The sequence below is a fragment of the Chionomys nivalis genome, chromosome 7 (genome assembly GCF_950005125.1).
Source record: "Chionomys nivalis chromosome 7, mChiNiv1.1, whole genome shotgun sequence".
NCBI lineage: Eukaryota > Metazoa > Chordata > Mammalia > Rodentia > Cricetidae > Chionomys > Chionomys nivalis.
In genome coordinates, this window is record NC_080092.1 from 2400577 (window position 1) to 2422179 (window position 21603).

A 21603-nucleotide genomic window follows, 5' to 3' on the forward strand; every position below is an offset into this window, starting at 1 on the left:
TTCTTACCCAAACTCTCCAGGAGAGACCAAGCTCCTACCCTCTTCACCAAGTTCTAAAAGTGGGCCCCAAGAGTATGGGAGCAATCAATTGTTAAGATGCTAACTGGTCCACCTTAAAATAAAAAGACCTGATGTCAAAGGTGTTTGGGAAATGAGCTAACCAAAGTTTAACAGCTTCTCATTGCCGAGGAACTCTTCAGAGCCACAGGCCTTCCTCACTTGATGGTAATAGCAAAATAACACCAGTAATCACCTGCAGGCACTTACCGCTTTCTGTGCCGGGGACTAGGACGTGTGTTTAAAGCATTATTCCACTTTTGTAGCCATCTAGGAAGTATCTGGTGTGATTATCTCCACTTTGCAGGTCAGGAAATCAGGGTTTAGAATTTACAGCCTTGCTACTTTGAATACACCTATCAAGTCTCATTTCAGGAGCTACGTAGGGTCAGGTCTGGTTAGCACTTGAATGGAAGAACATGCAGGCTGGGGAGTTGAAGGACTAGCTGAACGTACCCAGAACAGCAAATTAGGACAGGACTGGGCCTCCTGTGCGTCTGAGGCTAAGCCTGTCACCCAGCTTGTCTCTTCCTCATAAGAAGAGCTAGAGTACAAACCTCCAGTCTTGTTTCCATGTTTTCACTATAAGTTGACTTGATGACATTTGCCGCCACACACAATGCAAAATAAATACAGGTGAGCTAAGCAGAGCAGGGCAGCAGTGGGGGCCTCTGGTGAGAGCAGAAAGCAGCTTTCACGCTTTCGCTTTTGACATGGCCTGAAATACTGTCTGAAGGATTAGACCACAGCAGAATGATAAAGGCCAGGATGCAGATCACTTCCCCAGGGCTGTCACAGGACCCTAATAGCTTTATTTTTCACAGGCAGAAGAAGGCGGGATATGTCTCTCAAATTAGTGGTTCTGTCGTGTTTCAGATTGTTTGTATTTCTAAAAATGGAACTTGACATGTGAACAGTTATTATCCAATGCAGGACCCAAAATCTGCCTCTCTCAAGTCAACGGCCGGGTAGCCAGGGGATTCTCATTAAACATGGGCATCTTTCCAGGGTGGGACTATTGTGTCCCCACATTCCAACCCAAATTAGTTTTGAACTCTGGAGCTTTTGTCAAATATCTTCTTTATTTCTTTCTTAAGTCTTGGGAAGGTGTTCTACGTCTTCATTCAAGGGTGTCTCCCAACAAGATGTCTGTCCAGCAGTAATGTCAAGTGTCCAGGTTGGCAGTGCAGCGCTCCAGACTTTATGGGGAACTCAGCTCCTAGAGCTCCACCCAAGACCTAGTAAATAAAAATTTTCCGAGCAGAGGGGTGCTCACATTCTTCTGATGAATAACTATTTGCCCCGGCCTCCTCCACTCCGTCTTCTCTCACTCCTACGCCAGCGGAAGCATATCTGTGATCAAGAGCATCCTAATGGGTGTCCCAACCCCAGTCCAACTTTCCATGGTCTAGTTCCCACTGAGAAGTCAGAGTGATCTTCTAAAAAGGTGAAAATGACACACAGGTGCCTGGTGGAGTTTGCATTGTCTATCTCCAACTCTTATTCTGTTTAAGATCAGTAAAGAGCTCTGTCTCCCCTCTTTGGGAACAGTTGCTCCTTTCCCACTCTGTGATCATGTGGGATCATGCTCATCGCTGGTTGTAAAAACAGCTTTTCCTGCCCTCCACCCCCTGGGGAACAACTTACCATGAGCATTAACCAGATGTACTCTCAAGTTACAGTACCACCTGGAGAACAACTTACCCATTAGCATCAGACAACATTCTCTCAAGTTACAGTACCACCGCTAGTGACCAGATCTCTTTAGATGAGTGTGACTCTTCCTCACTTGGACATTCATGACCTAGTTCTGAATGGACACGACAATACAGCAACACAACGAATGTGAAGGGCCAGAACTCTGGCACATACTGGGGAGTCAGTGTATTAGTCATAGCCACCACTTGACCAAGTCACCCAACTAGATAATCCAAAGACTCAACCCCAAAACTTCCTTAGTCCTGCTGCTCACTCTGCTGGGAAAGTTGAAGACAAATTCTGTTCCATAAAAATCTAGCTCCTCAGACTTGACTGTGTTTATCTCCCCATGAGGACTGTGTCCCTTCCCATGTACCACCAGTGATACTTCCAGGGTTAATTGATCTTGTGTTTTGTTTCCACCACCTTGCTTTTGTAGTTCTCTTTGATGAGTTTGCCTTTCCTGAGATGCGTCTGATATAGGAATTTCCTTAAAATGACTAATAATGGGACGTGAAGGAAAAAAAGCACATGGCCCAACGACTGCCCTAAGCATGGACGCCACACCCAAGTGCACACACATGTGCACACACACGCTACAAGACACACTGCTGCACTAGAGATTACACAGACTTGTAGGCACCAATTGGAGAAGACGCACATGTAATTGGGTCACATACAAACACTGGGACCCTTTGGCCCTTCATGATTTAATGTTGAGTTTGACAACACCTGGACAAAGAGCTAGAAAAAGCAATACGGTACCTTTCGGTGACTTAAGTGTCGCCACTGCCCAGTCACCATCAGAATTTCCTAAAAAAATAACAATCGAGAAATGCTGATCTGGTTGCACAGAAGTGCTTGCTTGTGGTACCCTCACACCCAGGTGTTGTTTGCTACCTCAGCTAGCAGCTTCCAAGAAATCTGGCCTCAGGGGACCCAGGGAACAAGGAAGGGAGCCCGTGTGAACTTGCAGTAGGTATGCACCTGTTGCTACAGGACATAACAGGATATCAAGAGACATAGTCTGAACATCCAAGTCAAGAGCAACAGAGGAAGGATTATCAAACTGTTCTCTGGTTACAAGTTTCACCTCACTATGAGAGGTTGGTTTCACTAATGTGTACACAAGTGGACAGATACGTAATTTGCCTCCCGTTTGCTGCAGACAGTCTTCTGAAAGAGGGCATGCCATTGTTAAGTCATGCTCCAAGCCCAAGATTAGAGCATGCCCTTCTGCCCATAGTTTTAAATGTCACATTGTGTATAGCCTGCCTTACCACAATGCCTAACTCTGGAAGACCCTGTTGAAAGAGTGAGTGAATTCGCTCTTCTCTAGAGTCACTTCTCCTTAAGTAGGAAACTCCCCAGTGTTGTGGGAATGTATCCAGTCAATAGCCTCCTAGTGCCAGACCATCAGGGCGAGGTCTGACGTACTATAACCATAGACAGGAAGTGTGCTTGCCCTTATTTCCTTTCTCTTGGTTGGTGGTCGCATCTCGGTTTGCAACCCCAGCGCCCACAAAGCAGAGGTACACAGCAACTTTCTATTATGAGTGATCCCCAATACACATTTGTTATCTTTTATTAGGGCTCTTATGACCAGAATGATCACAGAGCCTCCCTGGTGTGCCAAAGAACTTTCAGATTGCATGGACACCTTGGGGATCTGAACCCAGTCCTCTCTTCACTTGAACAGAGAGGAACTTGGAGCCACAGGACAGTGAATTAAAGCTCAACGCCCTGCCTGCTATGCTTTGCCATGTCTTCTCCCCTCAACTAGGGTCACCTGGAAATAGGCCTAGGGCCCCAGATCTTCCTTTGCTCAGGGACACCAGTATGACCAGCACCCAAGTCACAGGCTCCAAGGAAGTCACCTCCTCCTTAATCAAACTTCTCAGTTAGCCTCTAAGGCAGGACCCAGTCTTTTGTCACCTTTCCCCAGCTTCAGGTCAGGTCATGGGCTGACCAGGCAGTAACAAATTTTCTTCTGTGAATCCACTGACAATGAGTGTACTTAATAAGATGATGGGTGCACGGGCTCCAAACAGGTACCACAGACCTCACTCACTTGGTGCCACTAGCTGACATTAGAGGAATATTTGGGAATGAAAATTGATTGTTAAAAGGAAATGGACCGTTTTAGAGCAAACAAGGACTGTAGAAAGGAAAGAGAGATGAAGGAAGGTTGGGTGTGCTGAATTCTTTCTTAACTTCACTGGGATGAAGTTACTCCACTGCAATGATTTCTCAGTAACCGCTATTGGAAAAGCAGGAGCTGTGCTATTTGCTGCTTGAAATTTCACCTCACCTGTATCCTAAATATGTTATAGTTCTGTTGCATTCAGCATCATGGAAAAGTTTTTAGTGTCACAGCAAAAACAGAGAGCTTGATGAACCTTGCCCCCACAGAAGGAGGGGGAAGTGAGGATGGCCTCACAGAAAGAGGGCAGAAGTGGGGATGTCCTCACAGAAGGAGGGGGAAGTGAGGATGGTCTCACAGAAAGAGGGGGGAAGTGGGGATGGCCTCACAGGAGGAGGGGGAAGTAGGGATGCCCCCACAGAAGGAAGGGGAAGTGAGGACGGCCTTACAGAAAGAAGGGGGAAGTGGGGATGCCCCACAGAAGGAGGGGGAAGTGAGGATGGCCTTACAGAAAGAAGGGGGAAGTGGGTATGCCCCACAGAAGGAGGGGGAAGTGAGGATGGCCTCACAGAAAGAAGGGGGAAGTGGGGATGCCCCACAGAAGGAGAGGGAAGTGGGGATGCCCCCCACAGAAGGAGGGGAGTGTGGGGATGGCCTCACAGAAGGAGGGGGAGTGGGGATGCCCTCACAGGAGGAGGGAGATGTGGGGATGGCCCCACAGAAGGTGGGGGATTGGAGATGGCCTCACAGGAGGAGGGGGAAGTGGGAATGTCCCCACAGAATGTGGGGGATGTGGGGATGGCCTCACAGAAGGAGAGGGAAGTGGGAATGGCCCTACAGAAGGTGGGAGATGTTGGGGGAGCCTTGAAACTTTTCTGCCCAGTGATATGCTTTGACAGTCACAAGTAGCCCTGCAAAGGCATCATTTTGTGCAAACAGAAGGATTTCCAAGTCAAGCCATCTCGAATGTGAAATCTAATATTTAACCACACTGTGCCTTGGTTTCTCCATCAGCAATACCACAATACAGTAGTTCTACTGTCTCTCTTGGACAAAGATGCTTTGGAATTTAGAGGTGTTAGCCTCAGCTTATATAAGTTAAAAAAAAAAAGTAAACCAGCTGAAATCAGTTCATGGCTGAGAACTGCATATTTTTCTTTGGGTTTTTGTTTGAGAGATACCAGCAGCGAGCATAGAGAAGGAATCCCTGCATTGTTGCTGGCGTTTTCCATTCTTACAGGAAGATGTAATATATTCTGGAAAATCATCATCTGTTCAATGGCAAAAGGAAAAATATTTTCCTTAATATAAAATTAAACTTTGGAGTCCCATGATAGCAGGATCCCGAGCAGTGATATTTCCCGACTTCACATTGTCATCCACACAGAGATGGAAAGCAATGTGGATTTCGGAGAGATTCGAATGACATGTAATATAAAATTCTCCAGGTAAAATATTTAAATAGTTTCTCTCAGAATTCTTAGATTTATCATCGCTTCCTCCATTTTGATTTCCTTGGTGCTTAAGAAGAGCAGAACTGGTATTTAAGTGTGTCAAAGAGCATTTCTGAAGAAATGTTTTCTCAGCTGAGTAACATGCTCCCCCAGATCTTCCTGGTCTCCTCAGCTCTCATTCTGACATCCAAGCACTAAACCCTCATGTGCTAACATTCTGGCAGAAGGGCGTTTCTCACCTTTCTGGGAGCAAGAACTATGCTGGAATCCTGTCGAGCAGAAGGTGCCCAGTGGAACCTGCAACTCAACCACCTGTTAAGTTATGATGGAAGATATCAAATATTCCAAAAATGTGTGTGTGTTGCAGACTAGAGATTAGCTCCCAATTAAAGCATTTTCTCAGAAAAAAAAAATTAAACTTTGGGTTAAAATGAAGGTATGCAGCATTTCATTATCGTGTTGGCAAATTCCTTCTTTCTTACACTGGGTGGCCTGAGTCATATAAGGGGCTGTGGTCAGCAGCCTCCAGCAATCTAGGAGTTCAACCCTCAGAACCCTGGGACCATGGATCAGGCAGAAGGGAGATAAAGGCAGACTGCAGGCAGCTTCCTGTTTGTGATGTCCAATTAGACAACAGGATGGAGTTTGCCCTGCTCTAGAGAGAGCAGCAAGTGATCTTTAGGGATACCTTCCTGGACACCTGACCAATTTTAGTTTCATGTACATTCTTTCTTCCTGCTGGGCCCCTTAGGTTCTGACTTGGCATGATGTCTATCACATGTCAATCTACTGGCTTTACAAAGGGCACTGATAGTTTGAAATGCCCCGTGTGGTGTTGTGCATTGGACACAATGTAGATGGGGTCGGCCAGGTCCTTGCCTCAGTATTACCTATAGTCAAGGGGCACCAATCCAGTATCTGGAGAATAAGCAGATAATGCTAACTCACTGCAGCATACTCCCCCAGCCCTGAGTGGCTCAGCTCCTGACACTTCCCTCTGTGTTTAGCCTTTCGCCAATAGCTCAGCAGTGGGCCCCTGGGAACAGGCCATTCTACTGTCACACGCCTGGCACGGGGTGTGTTGAGGCCCTGAAGTCTAAAAGAAGAAAGTTCTAAGTATGAATGGGGTGATTTCAATTAAGCAGCAAAAATAGAATGAGAAACAAAGGCAGGCAGGTTTGGGGATCTGAATCGGGGATAAAATATACTTATAACCCTTCCTTCAAATATGATCTCCCGCCAACACTGACAGTAGGTGTTTGAGACGTTTCAGCCCCAAAGTTATTCTGATAACTAAAAGAGGTGGAAATATTTGATATTACAATTATACAAATTGGAGTGATGTTGGGGACTATCCAGCTCTGCTCCCTTGCCTATCATGTGAAGTAGAAACCTAAGCATTTCACTGGCTGGCTCCATGGTACACAGCTTGGTAAAGACAGAGCCCAGACTAGAGGGAGCACCTGGCAGACACGCACTGCATACTTTGGATATCAAAGCCTTCAAGGTAGATTTATTTCCTAGGGATTTTCTTTCTTTACCCGCTGGACTGGAAGATCTCCCACAGTGAGTCTGGCTCTGGGAGGCTGCAGAGCTTTAGAGGGCAAACCGTTTTTAAACAGCCTTGCCCCTGGGTGGTAATGATCCTCTAATGAAATGCATTTCCCCACTCACACTAGGTTTGAATTACACCTTAATAAAGAACCCTTGAAAGAACATTTATTATGGGATTTGCAGTTCACTGATGCAAGCTGATGGTGGAGTCCCAGGAGCCACTGGTCAGGCAGCTCCTCGGTCAGCCACAAACTGATGCTGGAGCTGAGGGGAGCCACAGGTCAGATGGTTCCTCAGTCAGCCTCAAACTGACACTACACTCAAAAGAGAAGCACCAGCCCCCTCGCCACCAAGTAAAATCCTAAGAACTCCACAGTTGTCCAAGGAGAGGAAGGGAAGTCCATCAGCCCCATACTAGATGGGGCCAAAATCCCAAGAGAAATTCTTTCTTTTGCTACAAGATACAAAGATGATTTTTTAAAATTGAGCTAGTCTCTGATTTTTGTCAAAGGCAAGCTCATTCATTCATTTAAAAAAATAAATAAAAATAAAAACAACTTCCAGGAGGCCCTGGTTGCAGAAGAAAGAGTTACATAGGTAGCGTCAAACATATTTTCAGATTGCAAATTTCATTCCAAATTCTCTGCAGACATTTCTTGTCTAAAGCTGCCCCACAGAAATCCCAGAGAAGATGAAGGAGCTCTGTTGGAACATTCATCAATTATTTACCCTAAGAGCTACTAAGACTCTGATCTGCGTGGGGTCTAAGAGAAAGAAATGAGTGGATTGATTTGACCAGTTCACAAAGAAATGAAACACATCTGGACCAATTATTCTTAGTGTCTAAAGAAGAATCCCATATAACAATAGATGTTATTTATCACTGAAGTGCAGGATTCAGGAAAGGGAGGTGGAACCTGAAGAGTGCTTGCAGGTTATTGAAGCCCTGTGAGCACTGAAGATGCTCTCCTGGGCAATACTACCTCTCCCTTCCTTGTTAAACATGCAGCTTAGTATGCACATGTTTTGCAAGAATAGTGTGGAATCAAGAAAATTGATGACTATAGAATAGAAGAGGGGGTGTTTTCTTCCCTCCTCCCCCAGAGACTGGGGGAGGCAGAGAAATAAAGTATGAGACTCGGATAACTAGTAGGGAAAGTCTTACCAGGCAGGAGATGTAGAAAAGCCTGTTTCTGTCTATTAAACACGTGACCTTGGAACTATACACTTAGCTCAATCTCTTCTTATTGTTCCATCCTGAAGACCTAGGCAATTGGGGAACAGGACTCTCTTTGACTTCTGATACATTAACCACATAGCCTGACTCTGGTCTTACGTGAGGTCCCAATACACTTGTTTAATGAGTATTATTATTATTATCAACCTTAGATACCATAAACATCAGAGCCACATGGTAGTGTCTGAACTTTGGGTTCTGAGGTTAGGGCATTTCATAGCTGAACCAATCAAAGAATATCTACTTTCCCATCTCTCCTGAGGGGCTGGGAGAAAGAGGTGAACAATTGCATATTTGTGGTGTCCTCTACCTGTCCAACGTTTCCTGGATCTAAAATTATGTGAGAATAAATGAGTTGGTCCTGTAAATGGCCAAAAGAGCAGAAAGAACTCCACCACGAAGTCAGATGGCATTCCAGGCTAAAGGAGTTGTCCTATGACAAAGGTCCCGGCAGTCAACCCTTCAGTGAAGGAGAAGCATCCTCCATAAGGAGAACGTTAGGGACAAAGAAGAAGACCTTTCAGGAGGACTCAGGCTGAGCCTGAGAGAAGATAGACCCGAGAAAGGAGTCAGCATGGCTGCTCACATGGGAGTGGCCATCTGAGAAGGACAGACATTATGAATGATGGGACTTAGCTTGTTTCACTTGTTGCTCTCTGTGCATTTTATAAACTGGGAAATTGAGGACTGCCAGGGGTTGGGTGCTGTGCAAGTCACACAGAAGCTATGCGGTAGAACCAAGGTTGGAGTTCATATCTGCCTGGCTCTTCAGCTCCTCAAATTACAAGCTCAGAGGCATGGAGGTGAGGTGGGAAGGTGGGCTTAGAAACCTCTCCTCAAAAACAGGACTAGAAAATGGAACTTACAGGATTTAACAAGAGGGAAACAGATTTCCTGTGTCTGGAGTCAGCAAGAATGTAGGAAGCAGGCACCGGATTTGAGAGAGGACATGAAGAACAAAAGTAGAGATGGGGTCTGCTTCTCCTGAATGCTGGCTTGTGGACTGGTCTAAGCCAGTAGCTCCCAGTGCTGGCTTCTTATTAGAAAACTCTGGCCTTTTCAAATTTTCACATCCATGAATGGTTAGTCATGTATCTCTGTGTCCTTTATGCATTTCTGGTGCTTGTGGAGGCCAGAAAAAGGTGTCGGATCCCTGGAACTGGAGTTGCAGATGGTTATGAGACACCCTGTTGGTGCTGGGAATTGAGCCAGGGTCCTCTAGAAGAGTCACTGAGCTAACTCTGCAGCTCTCTTTATTTTTTCAAATGTCCATGTCTGAACTCCACTCTTACCCAGCTCAGTTAAAGTTCCCAAGGTGCACTGGGGCCCAGGTACTGCACTCGGGGTGCTGGATCATCTGTGTCATCGAGAACCTGAGTTGCCGCAACCAATCACTAACCAGGAACTGACAGCTTTGCTGTGGCTGTGACATCACCCAGCAGAATGTGTCTGAGAGTAAGGTGCCCTGTTTGAGTGGGAGAGACAGAGGAGACATGAGAGGGAGATGGATGCTGGGTAACAGAAGCATCTCTTAGCCTCAGCTCTGCTTCTTGCTGCTGTGGGGTCTGTGGAATCACTGCTTCAGTCGGGTTTCTTAATCTAGTCGTTGAGCTACTAATTGCGTATTCTCCCATGAATCAGTGAGAGCGTGTGCTTCAGAAGTCAAATGTAGTACTGTACGCTTGGTAAGATCAACATTTATAGTAGCTGTAGAATCTAGAGTCTACGCCTCCCTTCCCTAGGAAATGTTACACCCTGAAGGAGAGAGGCTACACGAGCAAACATTGTGTGCCCTCCGTAAGCTGCTCGGAGATGGCAGGGAATGTGTAGTGATGGGTTTACCTTGTTAGAAGGCAAGGCACTGCTAGGATTAATAGACCAGATTCTACACCTGAGGATCCTGAGGACTGCCTAGGGCAGATGAGGAATGCTAAAGGGGGTTACTCATAAGAGGGCCCATGAGCATCTAAGTCTTTCTCCCCAGGAAAGAGTCCTAAATAAACAGGTGCTCCAGATGACCAGCCTGCCCCCAGAGAAAGGCAGGACTCAATCAGTCCAGAAGAAGCAGCTGGGCAGTCTTGAGTCTAGATAGACAGATAGGTAGATAGAAGGATGATAGATGATAGATAGATAGATAGATAGATAGATAGATAGATAGATAGATAGATAGATGATAGATGATGTGATTGATGATAGAGATAGATAGATAGATAGATAGATAGATAGATAGATAGATAGATAGATAGATAGATAGATAGATAGATGATGTGATTGATGATAGAGTAGATAGATAGATAGATAGATAGATAGATAGATAGATAGATGATAGAGATAGGTGATAGATAAAAAGACAATAGGTGATAGATTCATAAATAGACATATATACATAGATTAGATGATAGATTTATAAATAGACATATATGTATACATGGATAGATAGATGATAGGATCATAGACATAGATGATAGACACATATGCATTGATTTATAAATGCATAGGCATATACATAGATAGATACATGCACAAATTGGTTACTAGATAGATAGATATAGATATACAGATAGGCAGATAAATGATAGATGATAGACAGACGGAAAGATGATAGATAAGCAGAGGAAATAGGTTTAATAAAGAAATAAAGGTAAAAAAACAAAGAAGTTCATAGGCAGAATCCAAGTGAAGGGGAAAGGAAAGAGATTCTTGCAGGATGTCCTTACCTACTGCCTTTAGGGAGGCATACTTGTTGAGCTCTTTGCCTGGAGGCTGCTGTTCATATGGATTAGAAATCTGGCCCAGGTTGGGGTATGAATGTGGGTGTCCCATCTGCTGGAGCAGAGGAGAAGTGGGCACTGCGTTGTTCATCTGGGTGGTATCTGAAAATGAAGAGACAGACATGGTCATAAACAGAGCAGGGCCTTCCAACCACCCCCACCATCATCACATCCCTCCAGCCTAAAACCCTCCCACATACTGTGGACATACGTGGAAGAGCATTAGACAGAGCGACAGCATGCCAAGTTTCTATTATTGCATAGCTACTTGTGTTGTCGAAACAGCCTGTGGGGGCAGTAAGAAAGGGCTCAGTGGTTAAGAACTCAGATTTGATTATCAGCACCCATATTTAAACACTTGTATCTCCAGCTCCAGGGGTATCCGACTTCTCAAGCCAACCTGGAAACTTGCATATACCCACAGAGACTCGGAATTAAAATTAGAAGAAATATTTTAAAATAACAAAAGAATTAAAATTAAAAGAAACACTTTAAAATAACAGAATTTTGGTGCTGGGGAAATGGCTGGGTGACATGAGTTCAAATCCCAGCACCTGTGTCAAGAAGGTAGGCATGTACATGTCTGTCTGCACTTCTAGCAGGTGTGGGTAGAGAAAGGCAGACCCTTGGAGTTGAGCAGCCTAACAGAAACACCCAGCTTCTCATTCAATGAGAGACCTTGACCCAGAGCAATAAGGTAAAGAGCAGAGAGGCAATACCCAATACCTGGCTTCTACATGTATGTGCATAGATGTATAACCCTCCCTACCCCCCCCCACACTTTTAAGAACAAATGAGATTTGTGCACTAATATGTTCACCTTCAGTAACATTCAATGTCCTCTAACTCGGAAGAGTGCTCAAGTCTACCCCTTTGCCAAGAAGCTGCTGGCAAACAGGAGGTCCCCAGTGATGGCAAAAAATCTGGGACCAGAGGCCTCGGAAGCTTGAGGCCTATGGGCAACCTGCTCAGCTGCCATACCTGGAGAGCTGCCGTACCTGCAGAGCTGCCGTACCTGCAGAAAGGAGTCAAGCCTGCTGCACTGATATTTACAGTGCATGGATATGTGAAACAGACAGAAACCTCTGGCAACCAAGCCTACTAAAGTGGATAATCTCCAGAATGCCAGGGTCTTTTATCAGAAAGACTCTTTACACTATTTCATTGTGCTTTGTTCTATTTCACACATGCATTGTGTGCATGACTTATACATGCATATGATAGAATGCACCTGTTAGGGGGAAAGGGCTTCAGAGCAAATTCACGGTACATGTCTCTGAGGTTTCCAGAGACTGGACAGGAAGCATGCGAGGTGGTACAAACGTTATAGTGTTTATCTTACAAAAGAAAATGAGTCCATTTCTGCACACAAAGGTTTGCATGAACTAAACAACAGATTATAAAGCACACATATTGACTACTTGGGAGGGACTGAAAATCACGGGAAGGGAATCTCTTGAAGGTTCATCTTATCAATGCACTGAGATGAGGAAGGAAGGGAAAGTGGAATATCACTCAGGTGTGGCAGGTGAGAAGAGGCGCTAGAGAGAAGTTACAGGCAGAGGAAACGCAGGTGGCTTTGCCGCTGGAGGGAAGATGGTAGGTTCAGATTCAGAACCTGGGGAGTGGTCCTTGGGCTCCAGACATGCACGGCTGGAAAATACAGCATGAAGAAAATAGAACAAGATGCAGGAGCAAGGTGGCAGAGTCCAGCCAGCTCATTGAGAGACCCCATCTTCACTTTGAGAGCAATGAAATGGGGTTGCAGGCAGAGATGGTCAGTTGAGGAGAGTCAATCAGGGTCCAGCCTCAACTAGGGAATCTGGCAGATGAGCTGCTACCACGATGCTGGGACTACCTCGTGAGATCCCATTAGCTGGCATTCACACTCACTTCCCAGCTTCTGCAGCTCTTGGCAGCTCACACAGCTGCTGGTATGCAGTGGTTTCCTCTCAGCTGATGGGATTGCCATGTTGGGCTCCGTATACTTCACCCCCTCACCCTCAACAACTGGGTAGTGTGCGACCAATGCCTCACTGCCATTGAGGTACAGAGTACAAACACTTGCTTCAAGATCGGGGTGACTATGGAGAGATCGGTGGGTGCTTGAGGACTCACCCTGGATTGGGAGGGGTTTAGTACTGGGGTTTTCCATGATAGGTCAGATTGTTTAGGCTTTTCAGGCCTCTGTTCCTACTATTCAAGCTGCTATTGTAGGGTGAAACTAGCCTAGATATTATATTTAAAAAAATAGCCGTGTTTATTTCAGTAAAATTTTATTTTCAAATAAACCAGATAGCGCCAGGTTTGCCTCAAGGGCTTTGTTTGATCATCACTGTCTACACTTTACCTGATACCTTCATTCATATTTAGCCACCGTATCTTCCCTTTTGGTTTCCGTGTGTGTGTGTGTGTGTTCTCTGAAAACCACTCACAAAGAGCCATGAACTGAACCCCTACCTCAGGCTCTGCATCTAAATGGCGCAATTCATGACATATATGAATATTTTTGTATTCAGAAACCAATGGATCCAGTTGCTAAGAGAAAGGATACCATAACTGCTTCACAAATATAGGGAGTGTGTTTTCATCAGCACACCTGTCTGGGCTACCACATAAAGCCCTGTGTCTATAGGGAGTACTGTGAAGCATAAGCTGTCTAATCCAGCCTCAGGCTGGCATCCAAAAATGTAGGGTATCCTGCTGCGAGAGCTTTTTTCTGACCAGGACAAACAAGTGAGGAGAGGAAGGGTGCTGGTAGATATGGCTCTCACTGTGCCCCGCACCCTGAGATGCTCCTACATTTTCCTATGCAGATCCAACCTCCAAAGAGTAAGTCTTCACTCCTGAAAAAGTCAGGCCAAGTAAGTATTTTCCCAAATATTGGTCCAATGGAAAGAAGCTCAGCATACATCGACATGCCTGATGCTCTCTGTGTTTCTTTGTGTGTGATTTCAGCATACACCATCATGTCTGATGTTCTCTGTTTGTGTGAGTTCAGCATACACCGTCACGTCTGATGTTCCCTGTGTTTGTGTTTGATTTCAGCATACACCATCATGTCTGATGCTCTCTGCGTTTTTTTTTTGTGTGTATGTGTGTGATTTCTTTTACTGTCCAGCCACTGTGTTTATACACTTAGAATCACCATTTCCTTTAATATGGCTCTTCATTTCCATCAGAGTCGTACAATGAGCTGCCAATCATATTAAGTGTGGGCTTGCCTAGAAATCATGAGATAAGGCCTTAAATGAAGCACATTTTGGGTATGAGCTGATGAAACACTTGCAGCAGAAGGGCAGGAGACACAGGGAGGAAATGAAGCGACATTGAGGAAGACACCCTGGTAGCAAACTGGTTCAATCCCACTCCAGAACTGTACTGCACGGAGTTGAGTGCCTCCTTCACAGTACATCACCCCAGGAACAATGGGGCTCCCTTTGTATTTACACAGCAAGTCTCATCCATTGCTGGCTGAGGATCCTCCTTAAAAACTCAACTCTCAGTTACGATTTTGGTTTGTATCAGCGTGGCAATTCTCTCGCCCCCTGCCTTGCTACCAAGCTATGGTAGAAACTTCCAGATGGAAAGCGGGGGAGAGGCATGGGAAAAATTGGCTAACAAGTACAAAGATAACATTATTTAGTGAAATAAAAGGACTAAACTCTGCTGTCCATCTCCTAGTGGATGACAGTTAACAATAACGGATTGTCTGTCTCTCCCCATGAAGACATGATAAATGGTCTGAGGTTACAAATATGCTGGTCACCATTATTTCATCATTACATGGTGTAATCCATGTATCAGGTTACCACACTTTACTCCAGATATGGCCAATAATTATGTGCCAATTAAAAGTAAGATAAAATAAAGCTCCAAAATTGACCAAGTAATGCATGACGAACATTAGTAAAGTAATAATGACAACACCAGGTCTGTTTTGTCCCCCGTCCTCGGAAGAGACCTCAAACACTAGCTTGTCTAGTTAGAACTGACATCCTCAAAGTCGGTCCTCCTCCATCCTCTGACCCTGCATCCTGAACCCTCACTACGGTACTCAAATCCTATTTCTAAGCTCACCAAGGAATGCTAACCACTTCATTAAAGGAGGGAAAACCCTGTTTCTCACAGATATCTTGGGACAGCTTTTACATTATTAAACAGAATCCTTAATATTCTATTACAGAGCATTTGCTTTTATATTATTTCTGCTAAGTTTTGTGCTTCCTCAAGAGCACTGAGTGGTTATTGAACATAAGAGCGGTATGACTGAAATGGCCCACTAAAATGAAAGAGAAAACAGGGCTGCCCAGAGTCACATTTCTGCTTCACATTCAAAATCACAGGAAGTGACTTTCTGGTGGACTTAGAGAGCCATTTTGTGCTAGCTTCCAGGCACTGAATATTCAGAAATATTAAATTTCTAACCCTCAGGGAAGTCATCAAGAACTGCTAAGCAGACCTTTGTGGCTGGGTTTTGACACTTTATTTTTTGTTTTCTTAGACAAAAAGATAGGTTAGACCTCATAGTTTGCTGTCTGTTAAGTTCCCTCAAATGCACCCAGCAAAGGAGACACAAAAAGAGGTAGACGAGAGGAAATCCCAGGCTGGTGTACAAAAAAAAAAAAAAAAAAAAAAAAAAAAACTAGAGCAGCAAGGTGAAGACAGCAAATTAAGACTACGCTCTGGAAATGCTGTAGCCAAGATGAGAAAAGAAGTAGAAATGTGAGCATGCCTATGCCTTCTGTGCCTGTATGTACAAATACACATATGTCATATATCTATACTATCTATACTGCATGCATACATAATTCCTCTCACGCAGCTGTGGCCAGAGGGGAAGCCAGTAACACTCGAGCTGTCTTTCTTTTAAAGAGTGATTTCTCGTCTAGCTCAGCTCCAGAGAGATCTCATACACTGCGTAGAAACATATTCTCTGTCCAACCCAACAAAAAGACTGTTCCACACCTTATAATTTCACAGCTCACTGTAGCCCTTAGGGAGACTACGGAGCCTGTGCTGTTCTGTGACGTTAACCACACTCCAACAACAACCTCCATTAGTATTCAAGAAGCCATGGACACCCCTGCACTTTCCTCCTAAGACAGAAAGGGCCTTCGCGTTTCTGACAATCATTTGTAAAGAAAGTTGGGGCATAATTACTTTAATTGGAGGCATCTAGTATTCTTCCACCAAGGTAACCACCTTGGAAGTTCCATTATGCGATTTATCTTAGTCATTCAATAGAAATAAAGTGCATGCAATTAAGATCATGTCAGTTAGTGTAAAAAATGCCCGGTTACAAACACTAAGAGAGTGTTCTGAATTTCTTTGTGGAAAAGACAAATGATCAATGACTTATTTGGAAGGACTGACAACACAAAGAGCCCCCAAAACTTTTCATGGGAAGCAATGGCACAGAAAAACACCGGAGGCTCCAAGCAGGCTGCTTTGATGATTCTCACAGACTGTCTTCTCAGATGCTGTCTGCTGTGCTTACTCTGTCCTCTCTGCCATCAAGGGCTGTGCACATGTATGCACATGTTCATGTTGACATGCCAGTGTGGGTGTGCACGGGGAGGTCAGAGGTCAGCATCATATGTCATCCTTCATTTTTCTCTACTATATTTGTTGAGACAGGGTTTTTCATTCAACCTGGAGCTGGTGAATTTGGCTAGGCTGGTTGGCCAGGGCATCTCCTGTCTCTGATTCCCCAGGCTTGGGACTACCAGTTCATGTTGCCCAGCTCATCTTTTCTACTTAGAGGTTCAGAGAGCAGACTCAGACCCTGGTGCCTGGTGTTCACACAGCAAGTACTTCCTTGACTGACAGTCTCCCCAGCCTCTGGTCTTTTTTTTTTTTTTTTTTTGGATAGATTTTAAAAAACTTTCTGTGGATGAATGTTTTTTCTGTATATATATGTATACACTGTGTGTGCCTAGTGCTCAAGGAGGCCAGGAAGGGTATCAAATACCATGGAACTGGAGTTACAGGCAGCTGTGAGCTACCAGATGGGGGCTGCAAATCAAACCTTGGCCCCTGAAGAAGCAAGTGCTTGTAAGTGCTGAGCCATCTCTCCAGACACTAAAGTCAATCGTTTTGAATCTACTAAAATACTTACAGTATGGCACAGAAGCAACCACATTGCCCTCACCCAATTCCTCTACTGTGAACATGTTCTTTGGGGATGCAAGGCGGCAGACGTGCATCATCCACATCTAAGGAGAAGGATGGATGCTGCACCTCCTCAGTGGAGATGTGACACACGAGCCATTGGGAACTCACTTCCTTGTCTGCTCCATTTTTCACTCCTATCAGTGTAGACACACGAACTGTCTTATGCCTTGGGTTAAAATACATAATTCTTTACTTCGTTGTATTCCCCAATCTGCTGCTTTGCTACACTTCCATCTTTTTATGTTTTGGGGGCATTGTTTATTTCTTGGTAATGTAATATTATCTCTAGGCTTATATTATATATTTCCTGTCCTGGACCAAGGACCATCCATCTCTTTAAGGATCTGGTTTTATTTTATAGAATAAAAGTATTAGACACCAAAATGTGTGTGTAAGGGAGCTGTGGTTACCTTTCATATCACTCTGATGACAGAATAAGAATATTTCCATGTGTAAGGACATAAACATATGCACATATCTATACATATCTATTTATGTAACCACCTGTACCTGTATTAGCCTGTGCATGCATTCATTCTGATGTCCCTAACTATGATCTATTGTCAAGTGCATCATTCTTGATCACCCCACCTGCTTATCTTAGTTCTCCATCCAATAAACCTGACTGCCATTGCCCTCCATCTCTCCAGTTAATTATTTGAATTATATATATTCATATATTATATTGAATTATATATATTCATATATGTATGTATATGTGTAGTGCAATAATATAGAATTTATAGCTCATATTCAGAAGGAAACAAACTTTATCCAATAGAATACAGTAATTGGAAACTCTGTTTTTAAATTTTCTATTATCATTACTCATTATATAAAATTATGACATTTTATATGTTTATCAGACGTTGTGCTCACATTCATATCATTTTCCTCTCTTGTCCCTGCCTCCCCAGTTCCCACTGGTTCCCTTCATCTTTTATTTTCATATCATGTGTATATTTTTGAACTCTAGAGAAAACATGTAACAATTGTCTTTCTGAGTCTCCAGTTTCATCCATTTCCCAGCAAATGACATAACTTTTGTTCTTCTTTGTAGCTAAATAAAACTTCACTCTGTATATGTATCCCATATCCTTCACCCATTCAACCGTTGGATACCAAAATTCCATACCTAAGGTATTTTGGGTAATGCTGCAAGGACCGTGGCTGTGCAGGCATCCCTGTGGCATGCTGACCTTCATTCCTTTGTGCCCTGTCTGCACTGGGAGAATGGGATCGAGTTTAGCTCCATGTTTAGTTACGTGAGCAACCTCCATATTGATTTGCAGAGGGGCTGTCCCAAGTGCTCATTCCCACCAACAGTGAGGAAGGGTTGGCTGGTCCAGCATCCTCACCCACATTTGCTGTGGTTTTGTTGATAGTGATTCTGACCGGAGTCAGATGGGATCTCAGTATAGATTTGATTTATTCCCTGTTGGCTATGGAGACTGAACATTATTCATACATTTATTGGCCATTTGCTTTTTCTAGATTATAATACAATTACAGTATTTCCTTTCCCTTACTTCACTTCAAACCCTCCTATGTACCCCTCCCCTCTCTCCTTCAAATTCATAGCCTCCTTTTTCACTAACTGTCATTGCATACATATATATTCCTAAATATAATATGTTCAATCAATATAATGCTACCTGTATGTGTGTTTCAGGGCAGACTGTTTGGCACTAGACAACCAATTGGTGTGCTCTTCCCTGGGGAAGACCATCTCTCCCTAACTTTTCTCAGTTACCGGTAGTTCTTGGTGTAGGGATGAGGCCTCATGGGGTTTGTCCCATCCACTTTGGTGTGTACAATAGTGTCTTCCTTGTTCAACTCATATTTGGGCAGTCACATTGGTGACTCTTCTTTTGAGAACTGTCCAATTAATTTGCTAATTTATAGATTCAATTATTGGAGTTTGGTAATTATGCTTATCTTAGTTAATTCCACATTCTATATGTTATGCCTTGCCGGATGGAGAGAGGGTAGAGTCTCCCCCATCCTTCAGGCTCTCTTTTTATTCTGTGTCCTGTGTTGCACAGAAGCTTTCCAATTGGAAGCAATCCCATTTGTCATGCTTGTTACTGAGCTACTGAAGTCTTTTGCCTGTGTCTATACCTGGAAGTATTTTCTCTGCTTTGCTCAAGGAATTTCAAAGTCTTCTATCTTACATGGAAGTCTTTGATCCACTCTGTACAGGGAGAGGAAAAGATATCTAAACTTCTACACATGAGCATATGATCATCCACTTCCCTTTTGGCACCTTTTGTTGAAGGCATTTTGCTAGTTTGCATTGTTTTCACTTTTGTTGATAGATGGATAGATGATAGATAGATAGATAGATAGATAGATAGATAGATAGATAGATAGATACAGACAGACAGACAGACAGACAGACAGACAGACAGACCAACAGAGATAGATAGACAGAGATAGATAGATAGATAGATAGATAGATAGATAGATAGATAGATAGATACAGACAGACAGACAGACAGACAGACAGACAGACCAACAGAGATAGATAGATAGATAGATAGATAGATAGATAGATAGATAGATAGATAGAGACAGACCAACAGAGATAGATAGATAGATAGATAGATAGATAGATATAGATATAGATATAGATAGATACAGACAGACAGACAGACAGACAGACCAACAGAGATAGATAGACAGAGATAGATAGATAGATAGATAGATAGATAGATAGATAGATAGATAGATAGATAGAGATAGTAGATAGGCAGACAGAGATAGGTAGGTAGATAGATAGAGATAGTAGGTAGATAGAGATAGAGACAGAGAGAGAGAGAGAAAGACAGAAGACCGACACAGATAGATAGATAGATAGATAGATAGATAGATAGATAGATAGATAGATAGATGATAGATAGATAGATAGATAGATAGATAGATAGATAGATAGATAGATAGATAGATAGATAGATAGAAAATTATTATTTATTTGCTCTGGAGAACCTATGCTTGGCAGATGCTTGGTAGAGCAAGGAATTTAGAATTTCTGAGGAGGTGCACAGTCAAGGGAAAATGATGACAATACTAAAGACAGAGAACATGAAAATGCCACCTACACATAACAAATACAGAAGGCTAATGATACATGAGATCGTCTTCAGACAATACTAAAGACCAAGAACATGAAAACATCGCCGATACATGACAAATACAGGTTAGTGAGACACGAGAGAGTCTTCATATAAGAATCTGTCCATTTTCCCTGCAACCTCTATGTATCTGCATATTCAGCCCACTTCACAGAGGAAGGAATCAAGACACAGGAGGCTTTGCCCACCTGAAATCCCATGAGAGTGGTGGCGCCACCCTGAACCCAGCCGTCTGTCTCTAGGACTCTGTGGTCTCAGGCATTTCTTTGCTGTCTCTCAAGGAGCTGACACTTGAATTTCTGGCATTCAAAAGTCATTTTAACAGCTAGATAATAATCAATTTTTGAGTCAAGCTATTATCTTTGGAGGGCATCCCCTTCCAATTCCTTCATCTCTACTAGTATATTAAGGTCAAGACATGGTTGGCAGGACAACAGTGTGGATGAAGATGGACTAAAGAAGAAAGACACACAAAGCTCAGCTGCACTGGCTCTGGAAGCAACTGAGGATGAAAACAAAGAGACAAAGAATACTAAATTCTGTCCAATGACTTCCTATCCTTGAGCTTCCAACCCCAGATACAAGGAGGGATGATAGATGAATTGAGGGAGGTCACCTACATAGATCCTATTTGGGATTCTAGCTAGTGTTCTCAGAATAAAAGCTCTGAGCTCTTGTGGACAATTAGGGTAAGAAACAGAGGTGTGCAGCTTGTGAGATGGCCCAGTAAAATAACTGGTGTATTAGCAATTCCACTGAATGGGAGTCCAGTGTCCCAGAACCCACACCTAAAGCTAGGCATAGCATGTATCTTGAAGCTCAGCACCAGGAATGTGACAGGAATCCTGTGTACTTGCTGGGCAGTCAGCTAGCTGAATTAGTGAGCTCCAGGCTCAGAGAGACCATCATATCTTTAAAAATACGGTAGAAAGTGAATGAGAACGCTGTTTGACATAGACTTCTGGTTTTCACATGTACACATATGAACCAGCACATACACACACAAAATAAATAAATAAAAACAGTGGTATTGGCTGACCAAATGATTGCCCAGTTGGCTGAAAGATTCTGAGACAGAATTCTCACATAGCCTGAGAGCTCAGGTCTTACTTCAGAACTGGTCCTTGAACCTGGCACACAGGCAAACAGAGTGGATTTCATCCCATTTTGTTCTACTCTCTCCCAAGCTTATGTAAACCACAGTCCATTCAGACATAGGTCACATACTCCAAAAGGCTAAGTAAAAGGCACGTTAACCATGCAAAACATTTCTCTATACTATTTAATATCATTTTATAGATAAAGAAATCAAAGCTCAGAGAGAGGCTTGGGTAGATAACACAATCATACAATGCCCACCATGCAACCATGAGGACCT

The 21603-nt window shown here is 43.6% G+C and overlaps 1 protein-coding gene across 3 annotated transcripts in view; it reads right to left on the minus strand.

Annotated features, from left to right (window-relative positions):
* Shisa9 (shisa family member 9) overlaps positions 1-21603 on the minus strand; it is a 321502-nt gene that overhangs the window by 13209 nt on the left and 286690 nt on the right. The window contains exons 3-4 of one of the 3 annotated variants that reach the window (XM_057776665.1): positions 10861-11016; positions 2521-2568 (exon numbers count right to left, since the gene is read on the minus strand). The exons of 1 other annotated variant lie outside the window; for it this stretch is intronic. In XM_057776665.1, the coding sequence (XP_057632648.1) occupies positions 2521-2568; positions 10861-11016 (204 nt within the window). The remainder of the gene's footprint in view (positions 1-2520; positions 2569-10860; positions 11017-21603) is intronic. One more of the 3 variants, XM_057776666.1, reaches the window with a different exon arrangement.